This window comes from Lynx rufus, unplaced genomic scaffold (genome assembly GCF_022079265.1).
Source record: "Lynx rufus isolate CCGP_SWC_20201006 ecotype Redwood Valley unplaced genomic scaffold, mLynRuf1.p SCAF_10, whole genome shotgun sequence".
NCBI classification, from domain to species: Eukaryota; Metazoa; Chordata; class Mammalia; order Carnivora; family Felidae; genus Lynx; species Lynx rufus.
The window spans coordinates 14,858,747-14,882,625 of NW_025814824.1; the positions used below are offsets into that span (position 1 = coordinate 14,858,747).

Here is a 23,879-nt window from a genome sequence, read left to right on the forward strand (position 1 = left end):
GTGACAAGCAAAACAATCCGTTTTACTAAAACATACATTTTCTTCCTGTGACAAATCAACACACATATTGTTATTCTGATTGGCAAATTAAGCAAACAAAAACTGTGAATATAGATGTAGTAAAAATGTCAGAGTTGCAACCACCATGAAATTTTATATAATAATCAAAAAAATAATTACAACGAAAACAACCTACTGGCAATCAGAGTTGTATTTTAGAGTGTACTCTTACTGGTCTCTTACTATTCTTTTTAAAGTTAAAAAAAATATATTTGAGAGAGAGAGAGTGCGGGGGAGGGGCAGAGGGAGAGAGAGGGAACCTCCAGCAGACTCTATGCTCAGCACGGAGCCTGACACAGAGCTTGATCCCATGACCCCGGGATCATGACCAGAGTCATCAAGAGTCAGACACTCAACTGACTGAACCACCCGGGCACCCCAAATTACTATTCTAAGCAAAACATTTGAATTGGTCAAGAAACCCAACTGTCAACAGGAAGTGTTATTTTAGAAAGTTAATATGAGTTTTTATTTCAGTAATCATGACATGATTAAAAACTGGGTTGGTGGGAAAGAAAGGAGTGTGCACAGTCATTTTGTACGGTGGCCTGTAACGCTATGGCTGTGTCCCCCTCTCCCTCAGCTGGAACTTTCAAAAGCAGCTCTGCCATGGTCTTACTGTGTGTAGTCATGATGAGTATAGTCAACAGAAAAGTATGTTTCTCTTTACAATTTTTTTTAATGTTTGTTTATTTTTGAGAGAGAGAAAGAGAGAGACAGCGCACGAGCGGGGGAGGGGCAGAGAGCGAGGGAGACACAGAACCCCAAGCAGGCTCCAGGCTCTCAGCTGTCTGCACAGAGCCCGATGGGGCTCGAACTCACAAACCTCAAGATCGTGACCTGAGCTGAAGTTGGATGCTTAACCGACTAAGCCACACAGACGCCCCTGTTACTTTTTTTTTTTTAATGTTTATTTATTTATTTATTTATTTTTTGAGAGAGAGAGACAGAGAGAGAGAGAAAGAGAATGCAAGCAGGGGAGGAGCAAAGAGAGAGGGTGACAGAGGATCCCAAGCAGGCTCTGTGCCGACAGCAGACAGCCCGATGCCGGGCTCAAACCCACAAACCACGAGATCGTGACCTGAGTCAAAGCTGGATGCCTAACCCACTGAGCCACCCAGGTACCCCACAGCAAAGTATGTTTCTGACTAACACTGAGTCAGATTGCAATTTCTCTGTCAGGGTTTAGTTAGGAGAAAGAAACTTCTTCAGTTAATTGAACAGAAAGTATTTGATAAGAGAACTGTTGAGTAGGGATAAATAATTGTTGTCTAGGTTACTGGGAAGGTGAAAAGACAACACTCAGGTATCATGGTGACGACAAGTATATGAAGCAGCTACCTCTCCAAGGGCTACAGGAACAGAGAAGAGAGGTTGAAATTTAAACTTAAAAGCATAGAGGAGAGGGGTGGCCGAGTGGCTCGGTTGGCTAAGCGACTGACTTTTGATTCTGGCTCAGGCCATGATCCCAGGGTTGTGGGATCGAGCCCCGAGTCGGGCTCTGTGCTGAGCGAGGAGCCGGCTTGGGATTCTCTCTCTCTGCCCCTCCTCCCCCTCTCTCCCAAAATAAAGAAACCCAAGAAGCATAGAGGAAAGACGTATGGGGCTGAAACCATTGCAAAGGGGTGATCCACCAGCGGTGCTGGTTTTCTACCGGGGTGGTGAGGAAGCTGGTTCTGTTAGTGTTGGGGAAATTGGCAAGCTGGATTCACCTGTAGCTGTGGGAGGACCCTTCAGCTAGTGGGGTGAAGAAGCATTACCAGGGAGGAAGTACCACCCCAGGAAGCGAACAGGAATCCCAAGTCCCTTCTGGGTATCTCTTATTGACAGCCTACTATTGAGGCAGCTGACAAAGCAGAAATGTGCCCTACAGAGCCCCAGCCCCAGCCTCCCAAAATCCAGTATAGAAGGGGAGTCTGGAGCTGTAGGACAATAGCTCAATCAACGAAGCTATCTGTAAAAAAAGTTGATCTTTACAAAATGGGGCATTACATTCCTCACCTTAAAATCCTGCTGCTCATGTTTAGATTGTTTTGATTTGTTTCGTTAGTTCTGGACCCTATGGCATTTTTGCAATCTGAGAAACACAGAAGAGAAAAGAAACATCTCATTTGCTCAGTGAGAAGCCAAGTTCCTTTGAAGGTCCCTTCAAAGGTTTCGTTTCTACCAAATAAACTTCAAGTTGAATTTTATCAACTGAAGTTTTGAATTTAATTAACAGATTAAGTTACCTTCGAGAAATAGATTTTTTTAATTTTTTCCTATTTCAATTTTTCTCTTTCTCTTGAGACATGGCTAACAAATTTGTAAGGGCACTTCAAAGACATCTTCCCCTCTCATTTACCATCCTTATCAAAAAGTAATGTTTCTCAATGAAATGTAGAATTGGTTGGGGAAAGGGTACAAGGGAACAAAGTAGAGAGGAAAATATCTTGATAGATCTGCAGCTAATATTCCACAGGTCTTCTCGTCCTGAGAGTTATGTCCTGAGGCTATGGATGTAAAACTGTTTCAGGACTTCAGAAGGTAAACGCTATTATTTTAAAGTTGCAATAATTCCAGAAATCCCGCATCAGCGTTCAGATATCTGCAAGCTCTAAGGCTTATAAATCTCAGCCTCCTCTATGTACAACCGAGTTGATATCCATTGACTGAGTATCCGAGAGCGTTCTTCTTTAAGTCTGGTAGTCAGGCAAAGCTTAACTCTATTAAGGTTTCTTTCTTTTCTATCTTTTAAAGGGAAGAAGAAGAAGAAATTGATGAGGAGGAATTGGAAAGACTGAAGGCAGAGTTAGATGAGAAAAGACAAATGATTGCTACTGTCAAATGCAAGCCTTGGAAAATGGAGAAGAAAATTGAAGTTCTCAAGTACGATGCCTCTTTTCATAATTAGAAACACTGTCCTTGATTATTGATCTCCCAACTCCTCTATTACCTATGTTTTGTACATAGTGCTATATATAATATATCATATATATAAAATATTCATTATTATATATAACGTTCATGGTCATATACACATATACAACATATTATATATGTTACATGTCATGTATGTGAACATATCATATATCATATACATGGGCATATAGGCATATATATGTATATATATATCATCATTAGGCTGGGCTAATGATTATCAATTTTAAAAAATTATGAGCAAATTCATTGTTTGGAGTCTTATAACCTCTGGTCACTTTTAGCCATTTGTTCATGAGAATTTCTTTAATGTAATGCATTCATTACTTTCTCTCTGAAAGAGATAATATATTTGAATTTTACAAGTCTGTGTGACTGGCAGATTCTTGTTTCTCTGCAGGGTCCCAGCCTCAGGTGACATAATCATGTGACAGCTCTCTTTAAAGCACAGGGAAGATATTAAGCCAACAGAAGAGTAAATAGGATTCCAATTAAGGATTATGCTAATAGCTATTCCATGGCGACATGTCAGTGACCCAATTTCACTCTTACGTTGAACGTTGACGGGGGTAACAAACACACTCGGGGCACCCGGATTTACAAACTTCCTATATGAAAAGGCAAATGATTATCTCTTTCTGGGGGATGGAAGCATCTTCGCTTCTGATCACTTCTGAGGATCACGCTATATTTCCTACGCTATATTTCCTTGCCACGGTTGTTGGGGAGACGAGGCATGAATAAAAGGGAATGTGTCGGTGATAACAGCCATGTTTATATCTTTCAGTGGTGCTACCGATTGCATTTTTCCATAGAACCATTTTTGTAAGTAGTGGTAAATTTCCAAAGCTGTCTCTCCACCAGGCTATTTAACTAATAATGTTAAATATTATAGAGGAGAATATTATTGTCTCTGGTGATGAGAGAAAGAATTGAAATAGCTACCAGGATAATTCTCTTCTAATCTTAGCTTTGTAAACGAGCATGTGTTATTTGAGGACACTGCTTAGACTTCTGGGGCCTCATATCCAAAATAAAACAAGAAATTCTCCATCTATTCTGTGAAGTGGGAACCTAGCCATCGTTTGTAATGGCATTGTTTTGTTTGCGGATAAAGTTTTCCAAGTTCCAAACAGTGGTTTTCCCAGCAAACTTCTATAACACTGCACAGTCGTAGGCTGGGAACTCTATGTGCATGTGCTTGTACCCACCAGCCCTGAATGAAAGCAAAGGCAAGCAGGGTTCCTGGTTCCCTGGAGCTAGTAACACGTGTGCGTGCGCGTACGCATTCGACGTGGTGATAATGACGCTAAATGATAGATTTAAAAATATCCTTGCTTGGCAAAACAGGAGTTTGGCAACCACTTTACGTTGCTTCCAAAATATCGTTTGAAATACGATTGGCCATAAAATGCCCAAAACTGGAAACCACAAGTAACTGTATGTAGAAAGTTGTAAAATTGGAAAGCAGTGATATTGTGAACTTTCAAAGCGTGGTGTGAAATTGGGTAAGAATGCCGAAGAGCGTATCTTCCCTTTCCACCTGCAGAAAGTGTAGAAATACCCCCACCCTCCCTGGTCTGTCTCTCCCATGCCGGGCAATGGAGTAGGAATGGGCTTCTGATTTGAGTTTGAATCTCAGACCTTCACTTCATAGCTGTGCAAATTTGAATGAATTGTTTAGCTCTCTGACATTCAGGTTCCTTATGAAATTATGCTAATTTACCGGGTTAGTGGAATCATAAAGTGGGATAATTTACATAAAACACTTAGCACGCTGCCAGAACATAGCACGTAGCTGGGAAGCACAAGTTGTAATTATTATTTCACCTCAGGACAGAGTCAATGTTGCCTGGTCCCCTGCAGCATGTCAGGAGAGACAGAGTGAGTGTGAGACACGGCAGGGCTAGGTGGAGGCACACCTGGTCAGGGATAACCTTAGCCACCTTGGGGGATGGTGACACATTGGTAGCAGTCTAGATGGGTAACTGATTTTGACGTTCCAGTGAAGAATAGAGCCTCTTGACAATTTGGCAGAATCCAGGGCCAGGCCACTTTCAGATCTTCCAAATGGACCCAGGGTAATCCCGTGGCAGATTTTAGGACCTGGGGCCTTGAACTGAGTCCAGGAATTAACCCATTTTGCGAAGTGGAGAGATGGGGCTTGGGATGGCCCTAATGCTAGGGCAGAGGTTGAAAATGAGTCTGCAGCTCAGTCTAGATCTTAGGTTTTAGATCTGAGTGTTAGGTTTTTATTTGGCCCATATGCTTTTTTTTTCTTTTATTCTTTTTTTTTGTTCTTTTTATTCATATATCTATAACATAAAATTGACCATCTTAACCATTTTGGGGTGTATTTTGTTTTAAATTATTTTTTAAATGTGTATTTATGTTTGAGAGAGAGAGAGAGACAGAGCGTGAGCAGGGGAGGGGCAGAGAGAGGGAGACACAGAATCCTAAGCAGGCTCCAGGCTCTGAGCTGTCAGCACAGAGCATGACGTGGTGCTCGAACTCACGAACCGTGAGATCATGACCTGAGATGAAGTCGGACGCTCAACCGACTGAGCCACCCAGGCGCCCCTGGGGTGTATTTTTTAACAACATTTTTCTTTGTTGTCAAATGTTAAAAAGTAGGAGATTTCACACTAAAAAAATCCACATGTCCAGCTCCTGCTGGACAAGTGGAGCATCTGGTCCCACATTCTTACATGAAAATAGCAGCTGGGGCTCAGTGAGAGTTGCACTTCGGAACAGGGAATTCAGTCTTCAGTGCGCACAATTCCCGATCCACATCAGTTGGTCACGCTATTTGGTTAAACCCTCTACGCATTCCGGTCTGCTGCCTCCTACCCGTGCAGCCAGGGAGCGAGTTAGGCATGTTACCAAGGCAGTGATTCAGAACATCAAGTTCAAAGCCAGCTTGCAGAATGGAAGCACAGATTTAGGCCCAGAGAAGAAGAAACTATGGCTTCTCACCTGTCGGTAACGCTCACTGTCTTACAACGATTCTCCATGGCCAGAAGTCAGTCCTGCTTTGTAGCTTGGCAGTTCTCTGCACAGCTGGTACCAGTGGTCATGGTCAGCCTGATCCTCTTGGTTTCAGCCTCTGGGATGAAGCTGTTGGCACTCCTGTGGCCAGCCTGTCTCCCTTTGTGGCTTTTTGAATGTTGTATTGGGCTTCTCCCGCATGGATCTCAATCGCATTGTTAGGACAAGCGGTGAATACTTGATAGTGTGCAGAGATAAAGGTTTCTCTGCCCCAATGCCACTGAAACATGGCGGTCAGGGAGCTTTTCTCGCACCCTTTATTTCTTTCAGGGACTTCTGACTCTGAGAATGCATTTCTGAGGACCGTGTTATTCCCAGAATTTGCCTCCAGTCATCAATCCTTGCTAACTACATGGAGACCAAGATACTAGTCTCAGTATAACTGGAGCAGATATTTTGATCACAGGTTTGGATTTATGTCGGGATTCCAAGGCTTTCCATCTGGCTCTGGACTCTGATGAGCTTGTGAAACTTCTAAAACAGATTCTATGGAGGATCAGGCTTTCAAGATGTGTTTTAGAGTAAACTTCAGGAACGGTAACTTATTGTTCTGAGGATGCCTTGGGAGGTGGCGCTCGGGGAGTCCCACATTCTGCAAGAATATCTATCGCTAGCAAGGTAAGCATCCTCAGAGCTGAGGACCCAACTACAGTTAAAAGAAGCAGTTAATACATGGGCAAGAAGCTCTAAAAATGGGTTGTTAATCCCTAATGACTCTCAAACATGGCTCAGGAATTGGAGCTCAGCATTTTGAAGGCAGCAGTATTGGCTTTTTAGGACTGAAGAGAGGTCACATCCTTTCCACCGTCACTGTGGAACAGTGTTTTGCAATGTGGTTTCAATGTGTTTCACACAGTCAGGTAGCCTTAAACCTATCAACTAATAATCTCTAGGTGGAGGGGACAGGTGTGTCTGGCCCAGACCAGGCTATGTGTGTTTTAATTTTCTACTCTGAAAGTCAAGGATTGAGGGCCACTGTCTTTCGATTCTGAGAAACAGAAAACCTCAGAAGCAGAACATCTTACCTTACTCTAAACTATTTACTGAATGGGTGAGAATATGTTGGCAGACAGGGAAGGGGAAATAGTGGTATGTTTTCCAACTATTTGAAAGTCAGTTCCTATTTTTTTTTAATTTAATTTTTTATTTTTTTAGAATTTACATCCAAATTAGTTAGCATATAGTGCAACAGTAATTTCAGGAGTAGATTCCTTAGTGCCTCTTACCCGTTTAGCCCATCCCCCCTCCCACAATCGCTCCAGTAACCCTCCGTTTGTTCTCCATATTTATGAGTCTCTTCTGTTTTGTCCCCCTCCATGTTTTTATATTATTTTTGCTTCCCTTCCCTTATGTTCATCTGGTTTGTCTCTTAAAGTCCTCATATGAGTAAAGTCATATGATATTTGTCTTTCTCTGTCTTTCTCTTCACTTAGCATAATACCCTCCAGTTCCATGCACATAGTTGCAAATGGCAAGATTTCATTCTTTTTGATTGCCGAGTAATACTCCACTGTATATATATGTATATACCACATCTTCTTTATCCATTCATCCATCGATGGACATTTGGGCTCTTTCCATACTTTGGCTATTGTGGATAGTGTTGCAGTCAACATTGGGGTGCATGTCTCCCTTTGAAACAGCACACCTGTATCCCGTGGATAAATGCCTAGTAGTGCAATTGCTGGGTCGTAGGGTAGTTCTATTTTTAGTATTTTTAGAAACCTCCATACTATTTTTCAGAGTGGCTGCACCAGCTTGCATTCCCATCAGTTCCTATTCTTATTAATGAACTAAAAACATAGGATTTTAGGCATATCTATTTTGAAGTTATTAATGGGTTTCACTTAGAAGTTGGTTAACTAGGGACGCCTGGGTGGCTCGGTCGGTTGAGCATCCGACTTTGGCTCAAGTCATGATCTCACGGTTCGTGGGTTCGAGCCCCGTGTCAGGCTCTGTGCTGACATCTCAGGGCCTGGAGCCTGCTTCGGAGTCTGTGTCTCCCTCTCTCTCTGCTCCTCCCCTGCGTACACTATGTCTCTCTCTCAAAAATAAATAAAGATTAAAAAAAAATAAAAAATAAAAAAAAAAGAAGTGGGTTAACTAGATCTTTCCTCCTTGTTATAGGTAGCTACACTGATCTGAGAGCAACCATCACAGGTGAAATAAAACACCTGGGTGGAAAATAACCATCTACTTATTACTCATCCTGAAACCTAAAACCTAACTGTACCACAACTTTCTACATGGTAGATTTAAAGCTTGCATGACTAATCCTGATGAAGCAATCACTTTATTTTGTTATAGTAGGGTAGTTTTGGGATTGAAAAGTAAGAGACGCGGACTCCGAGCTGAGCTCTACCTCTGACTTCATCTCTCTGAGTCTCCTGTATTTATTTGTAAAATGAAGGGATTGGATTGTGGCCCATGGTTTGCAAATTAATGTTAAGTTAAGGCGGTTTGGTGAAATCCCTTCAGGGCAAGGGAGGCAGAGGTAAGAAGGGGGGCTGCTTGGCCAACAGCACCAGCTTCGAACAGAGACCTATGACTTCTTTCTTCTTCAGAATGTACTTGTGTCTAAAGCACCCATTTGAAGAAAAAATGCTTCTGTGCCTATTAACATAAGAAATCATTAAAAACCCTCACTTAGCTGGATATTTAAAGGAGCTTATTTTGGGGACGGAGCAGTTCTAACATTTCATGAGTCTACCAAGTAAGATATGGGAGTAGTCCAATATACTTTTGCAAGGAAATGGTTCTTGGGTAGAAGCCATTTCAAATGCACTTATTTTGATAACAAGCATGTTTATTTAGCTCTTATACTGACTGTTCTAATTTCTTAGCTGTGTGGCACCCTGATCCAGTGTTTCTGGGAGTTGTCCATCGGCCAACTTGGCCTAGTGATTTATTAATGAAACATTCAATAAAGCCGAAAGGAATCCTTACTATTTCATTTGCATTTAAACATGTGCTTGAAACTGGCAGATTGTCATTAAGGTAACATTCTTCCTTACTCAATCTTCCTTCACAATCCTGTATTCTTTTTTGTTTGTATCGTTTTTGATTTTATTGAATTTTCTTGGTTGAGGGAACTAATATATTTCTAGGGCAGTAAGAATAGACTGGGGTTGATTTTCTCTGCTGGAACTATCTGGGAAAATAGCCCCCTGGCTTTCATCCCTTTCTCTCAAGTTTCCTTGGAGCTTGAGATTTTTATAGGTAAGAACCATGATTTCTCCTTCAGTTCACAAAGGCCTTTCCTTCATCTGTCATTGAGAAGGAATGAGGGATTCCACACAAGAGGACCTTTAATCACATGTACACACCCACTAACACACCCTTCAGCCATTTGGGATTCTTTTTAGTCAATAGCTCAACCAAAGCATCAACTTTCAGTTCTTGTACATTACAGGTATCTGAAGTATATTGATTTTCTCATCCAAAGAATAGAGACTACTGGAAGTCAGTATGGCTGAATTTTGCTGATCAAAATGTAACATTGACATTCAATTTTTCTATTATTTAATCAGGGCCTAGTAGGTATCAAGCGCTATGCTGTGACTTTGGGCAATTTTCTTAACTTCTGGCACTTAGTGTTTTCTCACTTATAAATGGGGATAAAAAGTAATACTACTTCATAGAATTATTAGGAGGATTAAATCAGTTAAGATCTAAAGCACTTAGAGTGGTGCCTGGCATGTAGGAATTGTTTTATATGTGTTAGCTATTATTATTTTACTGTCATAATGCCATTTATCTCTCTCAACCATGTATCATTACTTTGGTTTTGTGTATAAGGAAACCAGCACTCTGAGAGATAAGTAACTGTTTATGTTCAGACAACTATTAAGTGGTAGAACTATGATTCGGACTTGTGTAGAACTTACTTTGATGAGATGGAGGTCTTTAACTACACTACTACGCAAGCTTGACCACTGGCCATAGGACTGAAAGACCAAACTAACATGCTCAACTCACATGGTCTATTAAGTCAAGTTAAAGTATAGTGATAAGCAAGAGCAAAGAGGTGGCATAAATGGACATGCCAAGCAAGGAATGGCAATAGAGTGGTGGAGGCCACAGGATCACATTTCTTGAATCTTGGGGTTCACGATGCTCACATGCCCTACTGATGTTCACCATCCTGCTGGCAGTGTCATTAAGAAGGCTGAGGTCCCAAAGGCCCCCACAGAATGAAGATGACTCGGGCCAATGATAGGCATTTGCTCTATCAGAATGACACAGAGCAAGTACACTTAACGATAGTAGTACCTTGTCAATTAGCCTGTTGAAGTGCCGCAAGTGGTAGCTGCTTTTCTTGAGCGGAACACACACGAGGAGAACGGAAACATATTGGACGACACCAATGAGTGGTCGACTTAGTGGTGACAGATACCAGTCCCAAAGCGACAGGATCATAACTTGGTCTTTCCATCCGCTTCTAACTTTAATATTCTTATTTGTTCAGCAGTTTTGTCTTTCCTTGTCAGGTATTACACGTTCCTCACTTACTTGCTATCTGTTTTGGAACACATCGTATAAATTATGCCTGTGTGTCACATGCTACAAGTTTATTTAAAGTGTATTTACTAGCTACATTTAACACCTCTTATGTGCCAAGCCAGGTATGTCATTTGCAGGATCTGGTGCAAAATGAAAATGTAAGGCCTTTTGTTAAAAAAATAATTAAGAATGTCAATTATTAAGAATTTCAAGGGGCAACTGGGTGGCTCCGGTTAAGCATCCGACTCTCGGTTTCAGCATCTGACTTTTGGTTTCAGCTCAGGTCATGACGTCATGGTTTGTGGAATCGAGCCCCACGTCAGGCTCTGTGCTGACAGAGCGGAGCCTACTTAGGATTCTCTCTCTCCTTCCATCTCTGCTCTTCCCCTGCTTACTCTCTCTCTCTCTCAAAATAAATAAATAAACATGAAAAAAAAAGAATTTCAAGACACCTATGGCAGAGCATTAAAGTAGGCACTGGGCTCATCTATGGTTCTGCATCAGGACAGTCACAGTACACCAAATTTACTCTGCCCATGAGTTTCACCTGAATATTATGAGCCAAGAGCTTTCTTGTGACCTATGCGTAATATTTCTGATGAGTTCCATTCATTATAATAGCATAATTCAATGCTCTCAAAAAACACAGCAAACTCACGTAACAGAACCCAAGTCTATATTAATCCAAAGACAGTGTTCACGCATTATTGCCAAGGTGTTCTTTTTAAATTTTGTTTTTTAACATTTATTTATTTTTGAGAGACAGAGAGAGACAGAGCATGAACAGGGGAGGGGGGGAGAGAGAGAGAGAGAGGAAGACACAGAATCCGAAGCAGGCTCCAGGCTCTGAGCTGTTTGTTAGCACAGAGCCCGACGTGGGGCTCGAGCTCACGAACCGTGAGCCCATGACCTGAACCGGAGTCGGACGTTCAACCGACTGAGCCACCCAGGCGCCCCTGGGGTGTTCTTTTGAAACACCACTTGGAACATGTTAGCCCCACGTTCAAGGCCTTCCGTATCTCCCCAGTAATTAACAAAGTTTACAAGCTTTTGCTTAGCAAATCAGTGAGCTCTACAATCTGGATTCACACTCTGAAGTCCAGCTTCTCTTCCAAATCATTAGGTACTGATGACAATGACCATGAGGGTTTGAAGGTGGACAATACTATCTTTAATTTTTTTTTTTTTGTCTACTACATATCAGGTTCTGTGCTAGGAGATGCTGCACACATTAATTCTTTTAATCCTCATGAGCACTTTGAAAACAGAATGTTATACCCATTTTACAGACAGGCAAGCTAAGATTGACAAAGGTAAAGTAGCCTCACACAGCTAGTAACTGTCAAGGTGAAAATTAAATCCAGATTTCTCCATCCCCAAAACCTCATGCGTTCTCTATTGTGCCACATCACTTCTCATTTGAACCATGTTTTCCAGGAAGATGACTTTAATTTTCTGTAGACATTCTGGGTACATTTTCCCACTGTACTCGAGTCTCCTGTCCACTTCTCTGCTATTCTTCTTCCTATGCTTCTTCCAGTTTTACCTCCTTTGTGAATTATCATCTCTCCTCTGAGGTCCTTTCTCTGTCCACTGCTACAGAAGTAGAACTCAGGAAGACTCTATTATTCATTTGACTCTGCTGTTAGGCTGTGTTGCATTACAGTTTAAAAATTGTACAAGAGGGGCGCCTGGGTGGCTCAGTCGGTTGAGCGGCCGACTTCAGCTCAGGTCACAATCTCACGGTCCGTGAGTTCGAGCCCCACGTCGGGCTCTGGGCTGATGGCTCAGAGCCTGGAGCCTGCTTCCCATTCTGTGTCTCCCTCTCTCTCTTCCCCTCCCCCGTTCATGCTCTGTCTCTGTCTCAAAAATAAATAAAAAGGAAAAAAAAATAAATAAAAATAAAAAAAATAAATAAAAATTGTACAAGAATCTCCTTCTCTTCAAAACAGACTGTGAGCTCTTTAGTTCTGCAGAGTCTAGCATAACGCTCTGTATGTCAGAAACATTGAATTACTGTCTCCTGTGTGGGTGACGGTATTAACAATCATTTCTTTAGTTGTTGGACACTCATTCTCAAGGCAAGAGAATCATTAACATGATGGAGCCTTTTAAGGTCTGTATGAATGTGTGAATAAAAGGCAAGAATGTGCTGGTAAAAAGCCTTGATTTGTACCTTTTGCCAATTTCCATGGTATAAACACTCCCATTACGATCCATTTCAACTAACAGTTTAAGAACCAGTTTACAGAATCCCTGAAAATGTAACAATCAGTAGCCAAGTCAATTCCAGCACCTCATAGGGGGATCTAAGAATGCCCTTTGATTAAGTTTGTGTTAGAGGAATCTCAATCTGGAACAACAGAAAGCAGAGGCTAAAGAAAGAACTGTTTGTTATGATATAACATATTTCCTTTATTTAATTGGTAACCAACAATGAAATGCTTGAATTAGAGCTGCCTGTGAGAAAAGCAGGCATTAAGGACTTAACTTCAGAACTCCAGATAAAGGTCCAAACAAAGTGCACTGATAACCTCTTATTCTAGTTTCTATTTCAACACCCTGCTAAATGTCTTTCATTTTGTATTCTAGAATTTCTTCCCAAATCTGTGAGCATGACCAAGAGTTTCAATCTTTCTCCCTTTACCTTCTCCTATTCTGCTCTTCTCTCACTCTCTCTGTTATTGAAGTATAGTTAACATACAGCGTTACATTAGTTTCAGGTGTACAATATGATTCAACACTTCTGTATATCTCTCAGGGCTCAACATGTTTAACTGTGCTCTTAATCCCCATCACCTATTTCACCCATGCCCCACCCACTGCCCCTCTGGCAACCACCAGTTTGTTCTCTGTATTTAAGAGTCTGATTTTATCTCTTTTTTTCTTTTCTCTCCTTTTAAAATTCATCTTGAAGAGAATTTTTTTTTTAAGAATAAACAAGTCTTGATTAGGATAAGACATCTCTTCTGACTTACTCACATTTTTTTAATTTAATTTTTTTTTTTTTTAATTTACATCCAACTAATTTAATTTAGTTAGCATATAGTGCAACAATGATTTCAGGAGTAGATTCCTTAGTGCCCCTCACCCATTTAGCCCATCCCCCTCTACAACCCCTCCAGCAACCCTCTGTTTGTTCTCCACATTTATGAGTCTCTTCTGTTTTACCCCCCTCCCTGTTTTTATATTATTTTTGCTTCCCTTCCCTTATGTTCATCTGTTTTGTCTCTTAAAGTCCTCATATGAGTAAAGTCACATGATATTTGTCTTTCTCTGACTGACTAATTTCACTTAGCATAATACCCTCCAGTTCCATGCACATAGTTGCAAATGGCAAGATTTCATTCTTTTTGATTGCCGAGTAATACTCCATTGTAGAGATATACCACCTCTTCTTTATTCATTCATCCATCGATGGACATTTGGGCTCTTTCCATACTTTGGCTATTGTTGATAGTGCTATCAACATGGGGGTGCATGGGTCCCTTCGAAACAGCATACCTGTATCCCGTGGATAAATGCCTCGTAGTGCAATTGCTGGGTCGTAGGGTAGTACTATCTTTAGTTTTTTGAGGAACTTCCATACTGTTTTCCAGAGTGGCTGCACCAGTTTGCATTCCCATTATCATTCACATTTGCGTTCACTTGTCCTAACTATCTTATCATTGTCACTGAATTAAAGGTGATCTTTCTTTATTAAATAAAGCACAATGTTCTTTATAATTCTTTCCCTTTCAGATTTAGCCTGTTAATATTTTCTGTGCTATTGTAAGTGCTTAGAAAATCACTATGGGTAATTTTAATAATGCTTAGAAAATCACAGGGTAATTTTAATAATGCTTTTCACATAATATTTTGAAATTCTCCCTGAAAGGATGCTGGTAGGAACCACATGACAAAATCATATTTCTTTTTTTTTCTTGAGACTTGAAAAAGGAAGTCAGCTCTGAAGCACTGGGGATAAATATACTTTTGCCTACCAAAAATTCTTTTCTTCTTCTCTGTTTGTTTCCTGATTTATTTCATCTTTCCTATCTATACTGCATCATTTTACCAGAGATACTTGGAGATGTCCTATTCTTCACCTTGGTTTGGCATGGTTTTTAGATGGCCCATGGGCCACAGGTCCTTTCTCTTTTGGACAGTTGTAAAGGCATTTATAGCTCTTGTACCTATGTCAAGATCTCAAGCTCCCAGCCTCATTAAACCAGCCTGAGATTCTGCCCAGATGGTTGATAGAAGGGTAACGGTCATTGGAAAATGGGTCTAACATATGCTAATATTCATCTTGTCAATCAATATTATTCACTACCTTCCAGAAATATCTGCTTATCCAGAATTCAGATAACCTCAAATTTCAAATAGACAGGGATTTTTAGAGTGCATTATCAGATAATAATACTTACAACAAAAAGTAAATATGAGACAAAAGAAAGTTCTAAAGTTTTCTTCTAGGTAGGTAAAGTGTAGTTACTATCTTCTTAATTGCATTTCATTGTCTATGACTTCCCTAGAGTGTTATCAGTCAATATATTAGGGGTGGTAAAGCAAACTGAATTGGTTTCCCAGGCTGCCAGGGTGTCCTACTCTCCAACCATTTCACCTAACTCGCATTCTTTAGGATGTCAGCTGCTGGTGACAGCTAATTTTCACAACTTGCTATTAGACTCTCCATAAATATATTATCTTTGAAAGGTGATTAAGAAGAGAAATGCATTAATTACCACTTGCAATTATCTAGAAATGCTTTTAAGTGTGTTTGACATAATACATTAACAGTAAAAGGAAAGCAAATGTGTAGATGATAAGCACAGAATACCATTAATTTGAGGAAAGTGGTTTTTTTGGTTTGGGGGAGTGTCATCCAGATCTTGGGTAAGGTATGAATTTTGAAGATAACCCTTTACTTTATCAGGATTATAATAAGAGAGTGGCCAAGGCATTTTTGAGGATGTTTTTATGTATAGGACAAAAGAATGGCAAATGGAATACTACTTTGGGGGATTTAGGTAAGCCTGTTGTTGTAGAATAAAAGTGGTTATTAAAATGCCTTATTAAAATGCATATACTAAAGTAAACATTTGGAAAACATTGTATTAGAATATGATGACAAATTAGACGGGAAGAAGAGAGGGGAGTAGTTTCATATATTTAGTATGTGTCTAAAATTTCTTTCTACAGTCCTGAAAATTGGAAATTTTTAAATATTCTAAACCACTTATTTCAAATAGTTGCTAATTATGTGTTTATGGTATACATGCATGAATTTGCATATCTATGTATAAATATGTCTATGTTCTTGCATATAGACATATACATACATACTGGGATATCTACATAAAGACACATGACTCTGGACGAATTAATTGTTTATTTTATGTATATCCTATTATAGTGTTCTTGACCAGTGCCTGGACAGAAGGATCAGGGAAGCTTAGAAGGGAGGCTATGCAAAAGAACAGTGAAATTGTAAGAGATACGTCAACTCGGTAGAAAGTCTAGTTCACAGAGGAGTGTAGAATTCTCTGTGGGTGACCTCACCTAAGTTGTGTTGCCAAGTGCTTAGGACAGACCTCGAGAGCTAAGTTTGCCATGTGGCAAGCAGTCAAGTTTACTAGGTGGTCTTAATTATTTTCAGAGCTCACCGAACTGCCATCATTTGAAATGTCTTGCCCACTCAAGGAAGGATCAAAAGGCAGAGCACACTGCTCTACCAGAAAACTAAGACTTTTTTGCACTCCTAATTATCACAACACAACATTTTGGAAAAATATTCCATAGTACTTAGAAATGTTTAGCATAGGGTAGAAACAGGAACAGACAGATATGGTGCAGAATCATTCCACTCAACCTTCCAAAGCACAACGCCTGTCTCACTCTGAGGCAACACCTTGTAAATCCGTCTGTTTACAGCATTGAGAATGTGTCACATGCATTTGATTCAAATGCACCCGAACTGAGCAAAATCAGTTCAGTGTGCCTACCAAGCCCTGTAAATGGCCTCGTGAAAGGCTGTTAGTCTATATGAGACTATGAGTTTGTATATGTGATCCATGGTGGAAATATCTCCTTTGTTAGAAAAATTCCTGCAAACCAATGCCTAGAATGCCTTTCTCTTCCTACTTGAATTCTATCAGCCCTTTGATGTCCAGTGTAATTCTTCCCTTATCTACATCTTCAACATGTTCTCAGGCCTCCCTTTTCCTCTCCCTTTTCACTTAAAGCTGTCTAGCACTGTTATATAACAATTTTATGGGTCTGTATCTCATTTTTCTTCACAGAGTTTGAACTTCAGAAAAGAATCAATGTTTCTTTTATTTCTTTCAAAGCACTGAACGCACTGCTAAGAACAAACACACTCAACACATGCTTAGAAAAAATGGCTAAGTGTACCAACCAGTGCTTTGCTTATGTCGTCTCACATGTGTCCATGTGCCAGTCGCACGAGGTAGATGATGCTGTTATCAGGGGAAAACTGGCATGGGGCGGGGGGCACTGAGCTCAAATCCCAGCCAAGCTGGGACGCTTACTCTTTGGGTAAGCTTGGACCTTTATTCCATTAATCCAACCCTCAGTTTCTCATCTCTGAGATAGCTCCCGCCTTGCTGGATTTTGTGGGGGAGAAAATGAGTCGATGGGCATCCATCATGCCTGGTACGCGGCAAGCACTCAGTGTTTGTTAGCTGACACTGCCGTTGCTGTTGCTGATCCCATTTTACAGGTGAGAACGCTCGGGATCCATAAAGTCTAGTAATCTTCTCCCAAGAGCACACAGCTAGTCTATGGCGGAGCCAGGATCCAAACCCGTGTCTCGCGGATAAGACACAGATCACAGAATTGAACGGCATATAGTCCTATTCAAGAGAGAGAGAGATCTCTTTTTGCCCCTGAGCACAGAGACTCCCCGGCTGACCTGAGCTCTCAGAGGCAGCACAGCCCCGGGGGGAGCAGGACTCAGGCTGGAATTCACTGCCGCCTCCTCTCAGGCTGAGTCATAAGCGGGGTTTCGGAAGCCCGACACCAGGGCCCTCACGCTGCGTCTTAAATGCGGGGCTGGTTCCTCTCTTGCTCATTTAGTGGCAAGAACTGTTCCCGCTCTTCCCACGTCTCATCATGTGAAGGGAAACGGGCTGGCTTTCTGAGGGGTTTTTGCCTGGAAATATCTAGTCGTTTCTCAACTTTGTAATTTGGAGACTCAGGCACAAAAATCGAAGTCAGCACTACCAGTACTAGGGCTATGAATAATAGTTCCTGTTTATAGAGCTCTTATGGTTTGCCATGGTCCCATTACATGTGCTATTGCTAAACATGTTGTATGCATTATCTCCTGTAAAACACAGGACAGCCCCATGACGGAGCTATTATGATCTTACTTCATAGCTGTAGCAACTCAGCCTCAAACCATTGCACCCACTTCCACCAGTGTGTCCTTTATAAAAAACAAAACAAAACAAAACACAGGTGTTGGAATCATCGCTTCCAGGATTAGGATGATTTTAAATAATGCCGCCAGTCTCCTTATGGAATTACATTACCTAGTAGTCTAGTAGCCTATAGTCTTTATTTCCAATCTCTGTGCTTAGAATAGCTTCCAACCTCTGCTCCTTTCCTTCAATTTACTCAGTACTGTTTTAGGAAAAGTCAGAGTTCTGACTTTGAGTCAATTTACATTGGTCTTTTTTTTTTTTTTTAACAACTGTGTTTACTAAGAAAAGGCTTCTCATCCCCGGATCCCTTTACTGGGAAGTGTTCCTGAGTACAAGTTTTGATTACAGTTGTCTTGAAGACTAGTTTTAAAATGTCTTTTTTCATTTACTTGAGCAAGAAGTTGGTTGCCCAATCGTACTATCAAACTGAAAACAAGAGGGAAGAAAAGTCAGCTTAACCTAACCCAAATAGAGAACATGTTTCCTGGGATGAGAATGTGTCAAAGGCAACCTTGCATGTCCTGACTCCCCTGGGCGATCAGGGTTGTATCATGTGTTATGGGTAAATTATCTATTTTGTAAGTTGGACCAAAGTGTCTTCCTCCAACTAACTGTGAAAGCATTCTTGAAAGCCCATGAAACCTTATTATTCTAATTACCAACACAAGGGGTTGATAAATGAATGATGAGGCCAGGTATCATTGTCATTAAATAGATCTCACTCAATTATTTATCCCTGGGTCTGGGGTTACAGCTCATGGACCTGTGCATATTGTACCAGGGCCGGCTGGAGCTCCGAGACCTGGGGACCGGATTACGGTCTTGGCAGGCAGCTTTTTTTGAATGCAGTTCAAGGGAATGACACACATTTTTCAGTCAGACATTTGGATGGTTCGAAGCCAATAGATATTCCAAGTTTATCCACACAATCTTATTCATGTTATCCGTGTCAAAAAAAAAATCCCTTTAAATTATCCAGATGAATACAAATGGGTAGGAAAATGGATTACCTGTAAGAAAACCATGAAGAAGTTGTCTTGCTTTACAGTTTTCAAAGGCTCTGCTCTTTATTTACTTGGATTCTGCTATCCGTAACGGGCACTTGAGTGTGATAAGTATCAGTCAGTGCTCCTCTCCATATTGGATATTTTCTTTTTGTATCTTGTTTCTTTTTTTTAAATTTTTTTTTCAACGTTTATTTATTTTTGGGACAGAGAGAGACAGAGCATGAACGGGGGAGGGGCAGAGAGAGAGGGAGACACAGAACCGGAAACAGGCTCCAGGCTCCGAGCCATCAGCCCAGAGCCCGACGCGGGGCTCGAACTCACGGACCGCGAGATCGTGACCTGGCTGAAGTCAGACGCTTAACCGACTGCGCCACCCAGGCGCCCCTGTATCTTGTTTCTAATAGCACAATGAAAGATGCTGTCTTCTGGGTAAGAAATCTGTTATTGGAGATGATGGGATTGGGCCGTACTACTTTTTGTTTGTTTGTTTTTCATCCCGAGGTCATGCAGCTCACTACAAAGGTTAGCCTTGAAAATAGTGTGAAAGGGTGTTCTCTCAGAGTCGCCTACGTCTTCCCATCTGATGTCCCTTCTTCTAGACCAGCAAGCTGCAAGAGTTTTTCCTTATATCCAAAGAGCATCCTATTAGGAATTTCAAGAATCTGTACTTGCTAAAAAAAATTATTCTCTGGCTACTCCATTACCCCTGGCTTTGTCTTAACATCACCCCACACCCCCACAAGACTTCTGATGTGTTGAGTCTAGTATTTATTTTGGCAAGGGTGGACAGTGGGGAGCAGAAGGAGCTAGAATGGCTCTTCAGGGATCCTTCAGGAATGAAACTAGAGACAGGCCTTTTGGAGAATGGAGGAGGGGGTAAGGCATTAGGGAAGAGAAGAAATGTATACCCGAGATTACATGGAGTTGAGCGCGGTCCAGGCTGGTATCTGAAAACCAGCATCAGAATATGCATGTTGAGAGGCACCTGAGTGGCTCAGTCGGTTGAACACCCGACTTCGGCTCAGGTCATGATCTTGCACTCTGTGAGTTCGAGCCCCACGTCGGGCTCTGTGCTGACAACTCAGAGCCTGGAGCCTGCTTCAGATTCTGTGTCTCCCTCTCTCTCTGTCCCTCCCCCACTCACACTCTGTCTCTGTCTCTCACAAAAATAAATAAACATTAAAAAAAAAAAAGAATACATATGTTGAGGGTGGGGGACGGTAGTGCTTTGGAGGGAAGTATGAAACTGTGCCTAGCATCAGGAAAAACTTGGCAATTGAGGAGGCAAACGATAAAACCTTGCTTAGATGGCTCCAGGGAAAATTATACTTATAATAACTGACAAAAAAACCCTACGCACGCCATGGAAATGGGTTCCATTAATTTTGTGATGATTTTAATTTGTTTATAACCCTGACTTCTGTCTCTCTCTCTCTCTTAAACCTTGCCAGTTTAATGATCCTATTACGTAATCATCAGTTTACAAAATTAAAAGTCTTGTCAGAAATATGAAGTAGAATAATGGCTGTTTAGAGCAGTCATGTTCTCTAATTGGCCACTCATCTAGAAAGTGATGTAACTCTATAGACCAAACTAAGTATCTAGAGTAGCAAATGCCCATATAAAGTAGGCACTTTGCATTTGAAAAACAAATTTTGATTTTACTACCAGGAAGAATTTTTGACTCTCTATTTATGTGTTTTACTATAATAGAGTGATGTGATGATTCCTATGTAGACCTGATTTTACGAATTTCAAAGTTCTTGATACCAAATAGTTGAATTGTCAGTTCGGCTGTCATACATTGTATGGGTACCTAAAATCCACCACACTATGCAAAATAGGGCAATGAAAACCACAGGGCTGATAGGAAACCTGGGAATAAGGGAACAATACTCAGGAATATCATCAGTGACACATTAAAAAAGATAGGTATAAAACGGCAGCAACATTTTGCACACGCTAAGTGGTTAAGAAATACAGAAAAGCTACAATAAATGATGGCAGTTTCCTTTGCAAAAGACCTGAAGCTTGCTCGTGGAAGTGGCCTTCAACAGGTTTGCAATTTGGGATGTGGCGTTTGGAGGAAGTTCTTTAAGACCAGCTGTGAATGGCTGCGGCCATAAGGCAGGGGGCGCAGTGAGGTAGCCGGGTGAGGTGTGCACGTTTCGCGAATACGCTAAGTTTAGCTGGATGCAGTTTTTCTGCATTCCCCTCGAGTTTCTTGCAGATACAATCTCATGTCAGCAAACGCAAAATTTGTGTTATGCTTAAATTCTTCTGTAATGAATCAATCATGTTAGAGCAAATTTTCAGTTTTGAAACAAGTATTAATAGGAGAATCAGGGGCGCCTCAGTGGCTCCGTTGGTTAAGCCTGCGACTACGGTCCAGGTCACGATCTCATGGCTGCTGGGTTCCAGCCTTGCGTCCGTCTCTGTGCTGGCAGCTCCGAGCCTGGAGCCTGCTTCGGATTCTGTGTCTCCCTCTCTCTCTGCCCCTCCCCTGCTCACAGAGACAAATCAGAGGCTGGTTGAGAACTCAAGTCAGAGTCAAGTTTAGTTTAGGTCACTTCAACATTTTATAAATGTCATCGAGGTGCCATACTCACTCCTGCCCTGTCTTCTCTAGAACACATAGTTAAGGCTTAAATGTGATGCACTTTCTGATTGCGTGGATGTAGAAACCCAGCCATGAGAGCTCAGTTTATACTTTGTGATGTGGGTGCATTAAACATTTTAGGATCTGTAGAGTGTTTTAGAAACTATTATCAAATTAATCTTCATAGCTCTGAGGTCATGTCAAATGGTCAGGCCATTTGACAAGGCCAGTCTAGTAACCCTTGTCATTTCCAGGAGACTGTCATAGTTTCTGAGTAGACTCCTGAAGAAGGGTACAATCCCAGCATTTGGGAATGACCTTGTATTTGAGCATTCATTAATATGGAAAATAGAATTACCAGATTCTCCCCAATCTGGTAACTATTCCAAGTTATGCCTCTCGTCTCCATTTCCAGAAGGTCTAGTTTTATTAAGCATCCTCTTCTGGTCAAAGTAGTGGTCGGTGCTGTGGGAGATACACAAGGACAGGATTTCATCTCTGCCATCAAGGAACTAATTTGGGAGCTCTCTTTGATGCCAACAGTGAATCTTCTCCGTTGCACTTGTGTTTTTGTGGCAGAATATGGGTGGGTTCACATGCCCAGGCAATTCAGGAGGCACCACTGTGTAGTTATTGGGTAAGTCAGCAGGTGCATGTTGTGTTTCGATCCCTGGGTATTATAAAATCTTGAGTTTAGAACTGTTACTCAGGAACACCTTACCAAAAAAAAATCCTTCACTGACTTTTCATTTTTTTTTTAATTTGCTTTTTTGTGTTAATAATATTCTGTAAAATCTCACGGTCCAGCGGCCTTCCAACCGAAGGACAATGTTGCAGCTATTGAACCATAGTTCAGGTTTGGGTTCTCCTGGGTTATGCCCTCTGCTGTCCCGAAAAGTCAAGACAAACCTGGGCCACCTCTATTTTTAAAAGTTTTTCGTATATCAAGCAAACAGCAATAGCAAAATTGGCCAACCAAGTTTATAAAATTATAGTATATTTAACATTCTCCATTTTCTTGAACTGATGCTTTTCTACACACACACACACACACACACACACACACACACACACACACATACAGAGAGACCTGAGTGTGACTACTGAAAGGTATAACTATTTGGGAATAATATTAAAGTTTATCTTTGAGGCCCTTTCTGAATGTGAGGCCAAAAATACTCCTTCCCTTTCTCTTCTTCCCTCAACCCAATTTGCTGTACATAACATTTTTGTTTCAACTCATAATTGGTTTTATGAGATTAAATACCAGGTCAGTAACTGTGCTCCATGTCAGTTTGTCCTAAACTCTTTGCCTTATTTTACAAAAGGAACCCTTAAAAAAGAAGAAGAGAAAATATTTTAAAATAAACATTCTGACTGCCAGAAACTGAAGTCAGCTTTGGATTCAATTTTATATGTGGTGGAAATGAAAAGAGCTAGAGTTCTCGATTTTGACACTTAGCATAAATTCCTTGCTTTTTTGATGACTCCAGCTGATTAATAAGTGAGACTAAAATATCTTATTCTTCCTGGCCGGAATTAAAAAGCTTAAACATCTATTACGAGTCTGGAGCTTGAAATAGAGCTTAAATTCATGTGCTAAGTGTCTGGAAGAACTAAGGCTACAAACCTGATAAAATGAAATGTCCACTACCTCTATCTCAACCTATACCCCATTCCCTCTTACCTCTTATTTTGTTTTATTTTCTCAGGGAAGCAAAAAAATTTGTGAGTGAAAATGAAGGAGCCCTTGGGAAAGGAAAAGGAAAGCGGTGGTTTGCATTTAAGATGATGATGGCTAAGGTAAGCATTTTCACAACTCAGTTTGGTCGATGTTGTATATTCTCGATGGCGGCCTCTCAAATGAAATGGTGATTTATGGCAAAAAGACTTACTTGTGTGATTTTATCACTCTGAAATGGCAAAGATTGTGCCCCTTTCACTTCCATTCCCTGGTAGTTAAGGGGTTCTGGGTCAAAGTTTGTTGCTCTACAAGTTGTTTTCTAAAAGTTTCAGGGCCATACAGCTACCAGGAACATTAACTATAAATTGAATAGAATATGAAAAAAGCCCCAAATGATACAGTAATATAAACATAGATCCTTGGAAAAGATAGAAGAGAAACTAACATTTCATTAGTATTTACTTGTGCCAAGCACTGAATCGAATCCCTCTATGAAGGTACCATATTTAATTCTCAAAGCAAAATAGGTATGTAGGTATTATTATTCCCTCTTTATAATTGTTATACCACTTATAAGCTAAATTCATTTCCATAAAGATGGGGTTTTGTGAATAAAATTCACACCTTAA

At 40.8% G+C, this 23,879-nt stretch overlaps 1 protein-coding gene across 1 annotated transcript in view; it reads left to right on the forward strand.

The window, feature by feature from the left end:
* TMC1 (transmembrane channel like 1) overlaps nucleotides 1-23,879 on the forward strand; it is a 150,281-nt gene that overhangs the window by 55,258 nt on the left and 71,144 nt on the right. Inside the window, exons 4-5 of the mRNA XM_047096066.1 lie at nucleotides 2,800-2,928; nucleotides 23,279-23,369. Coding sequence (XP_046952022.1) covers nucleotides 2,800-2,928; nucleotides 23,279-23,369 — 220 coding nt within the window. The remainder of the gene's footprint in view (nucleotides 1-2,799; nucleotides 2,929-23,278; nucleotides 23,370-23,879) is intronic.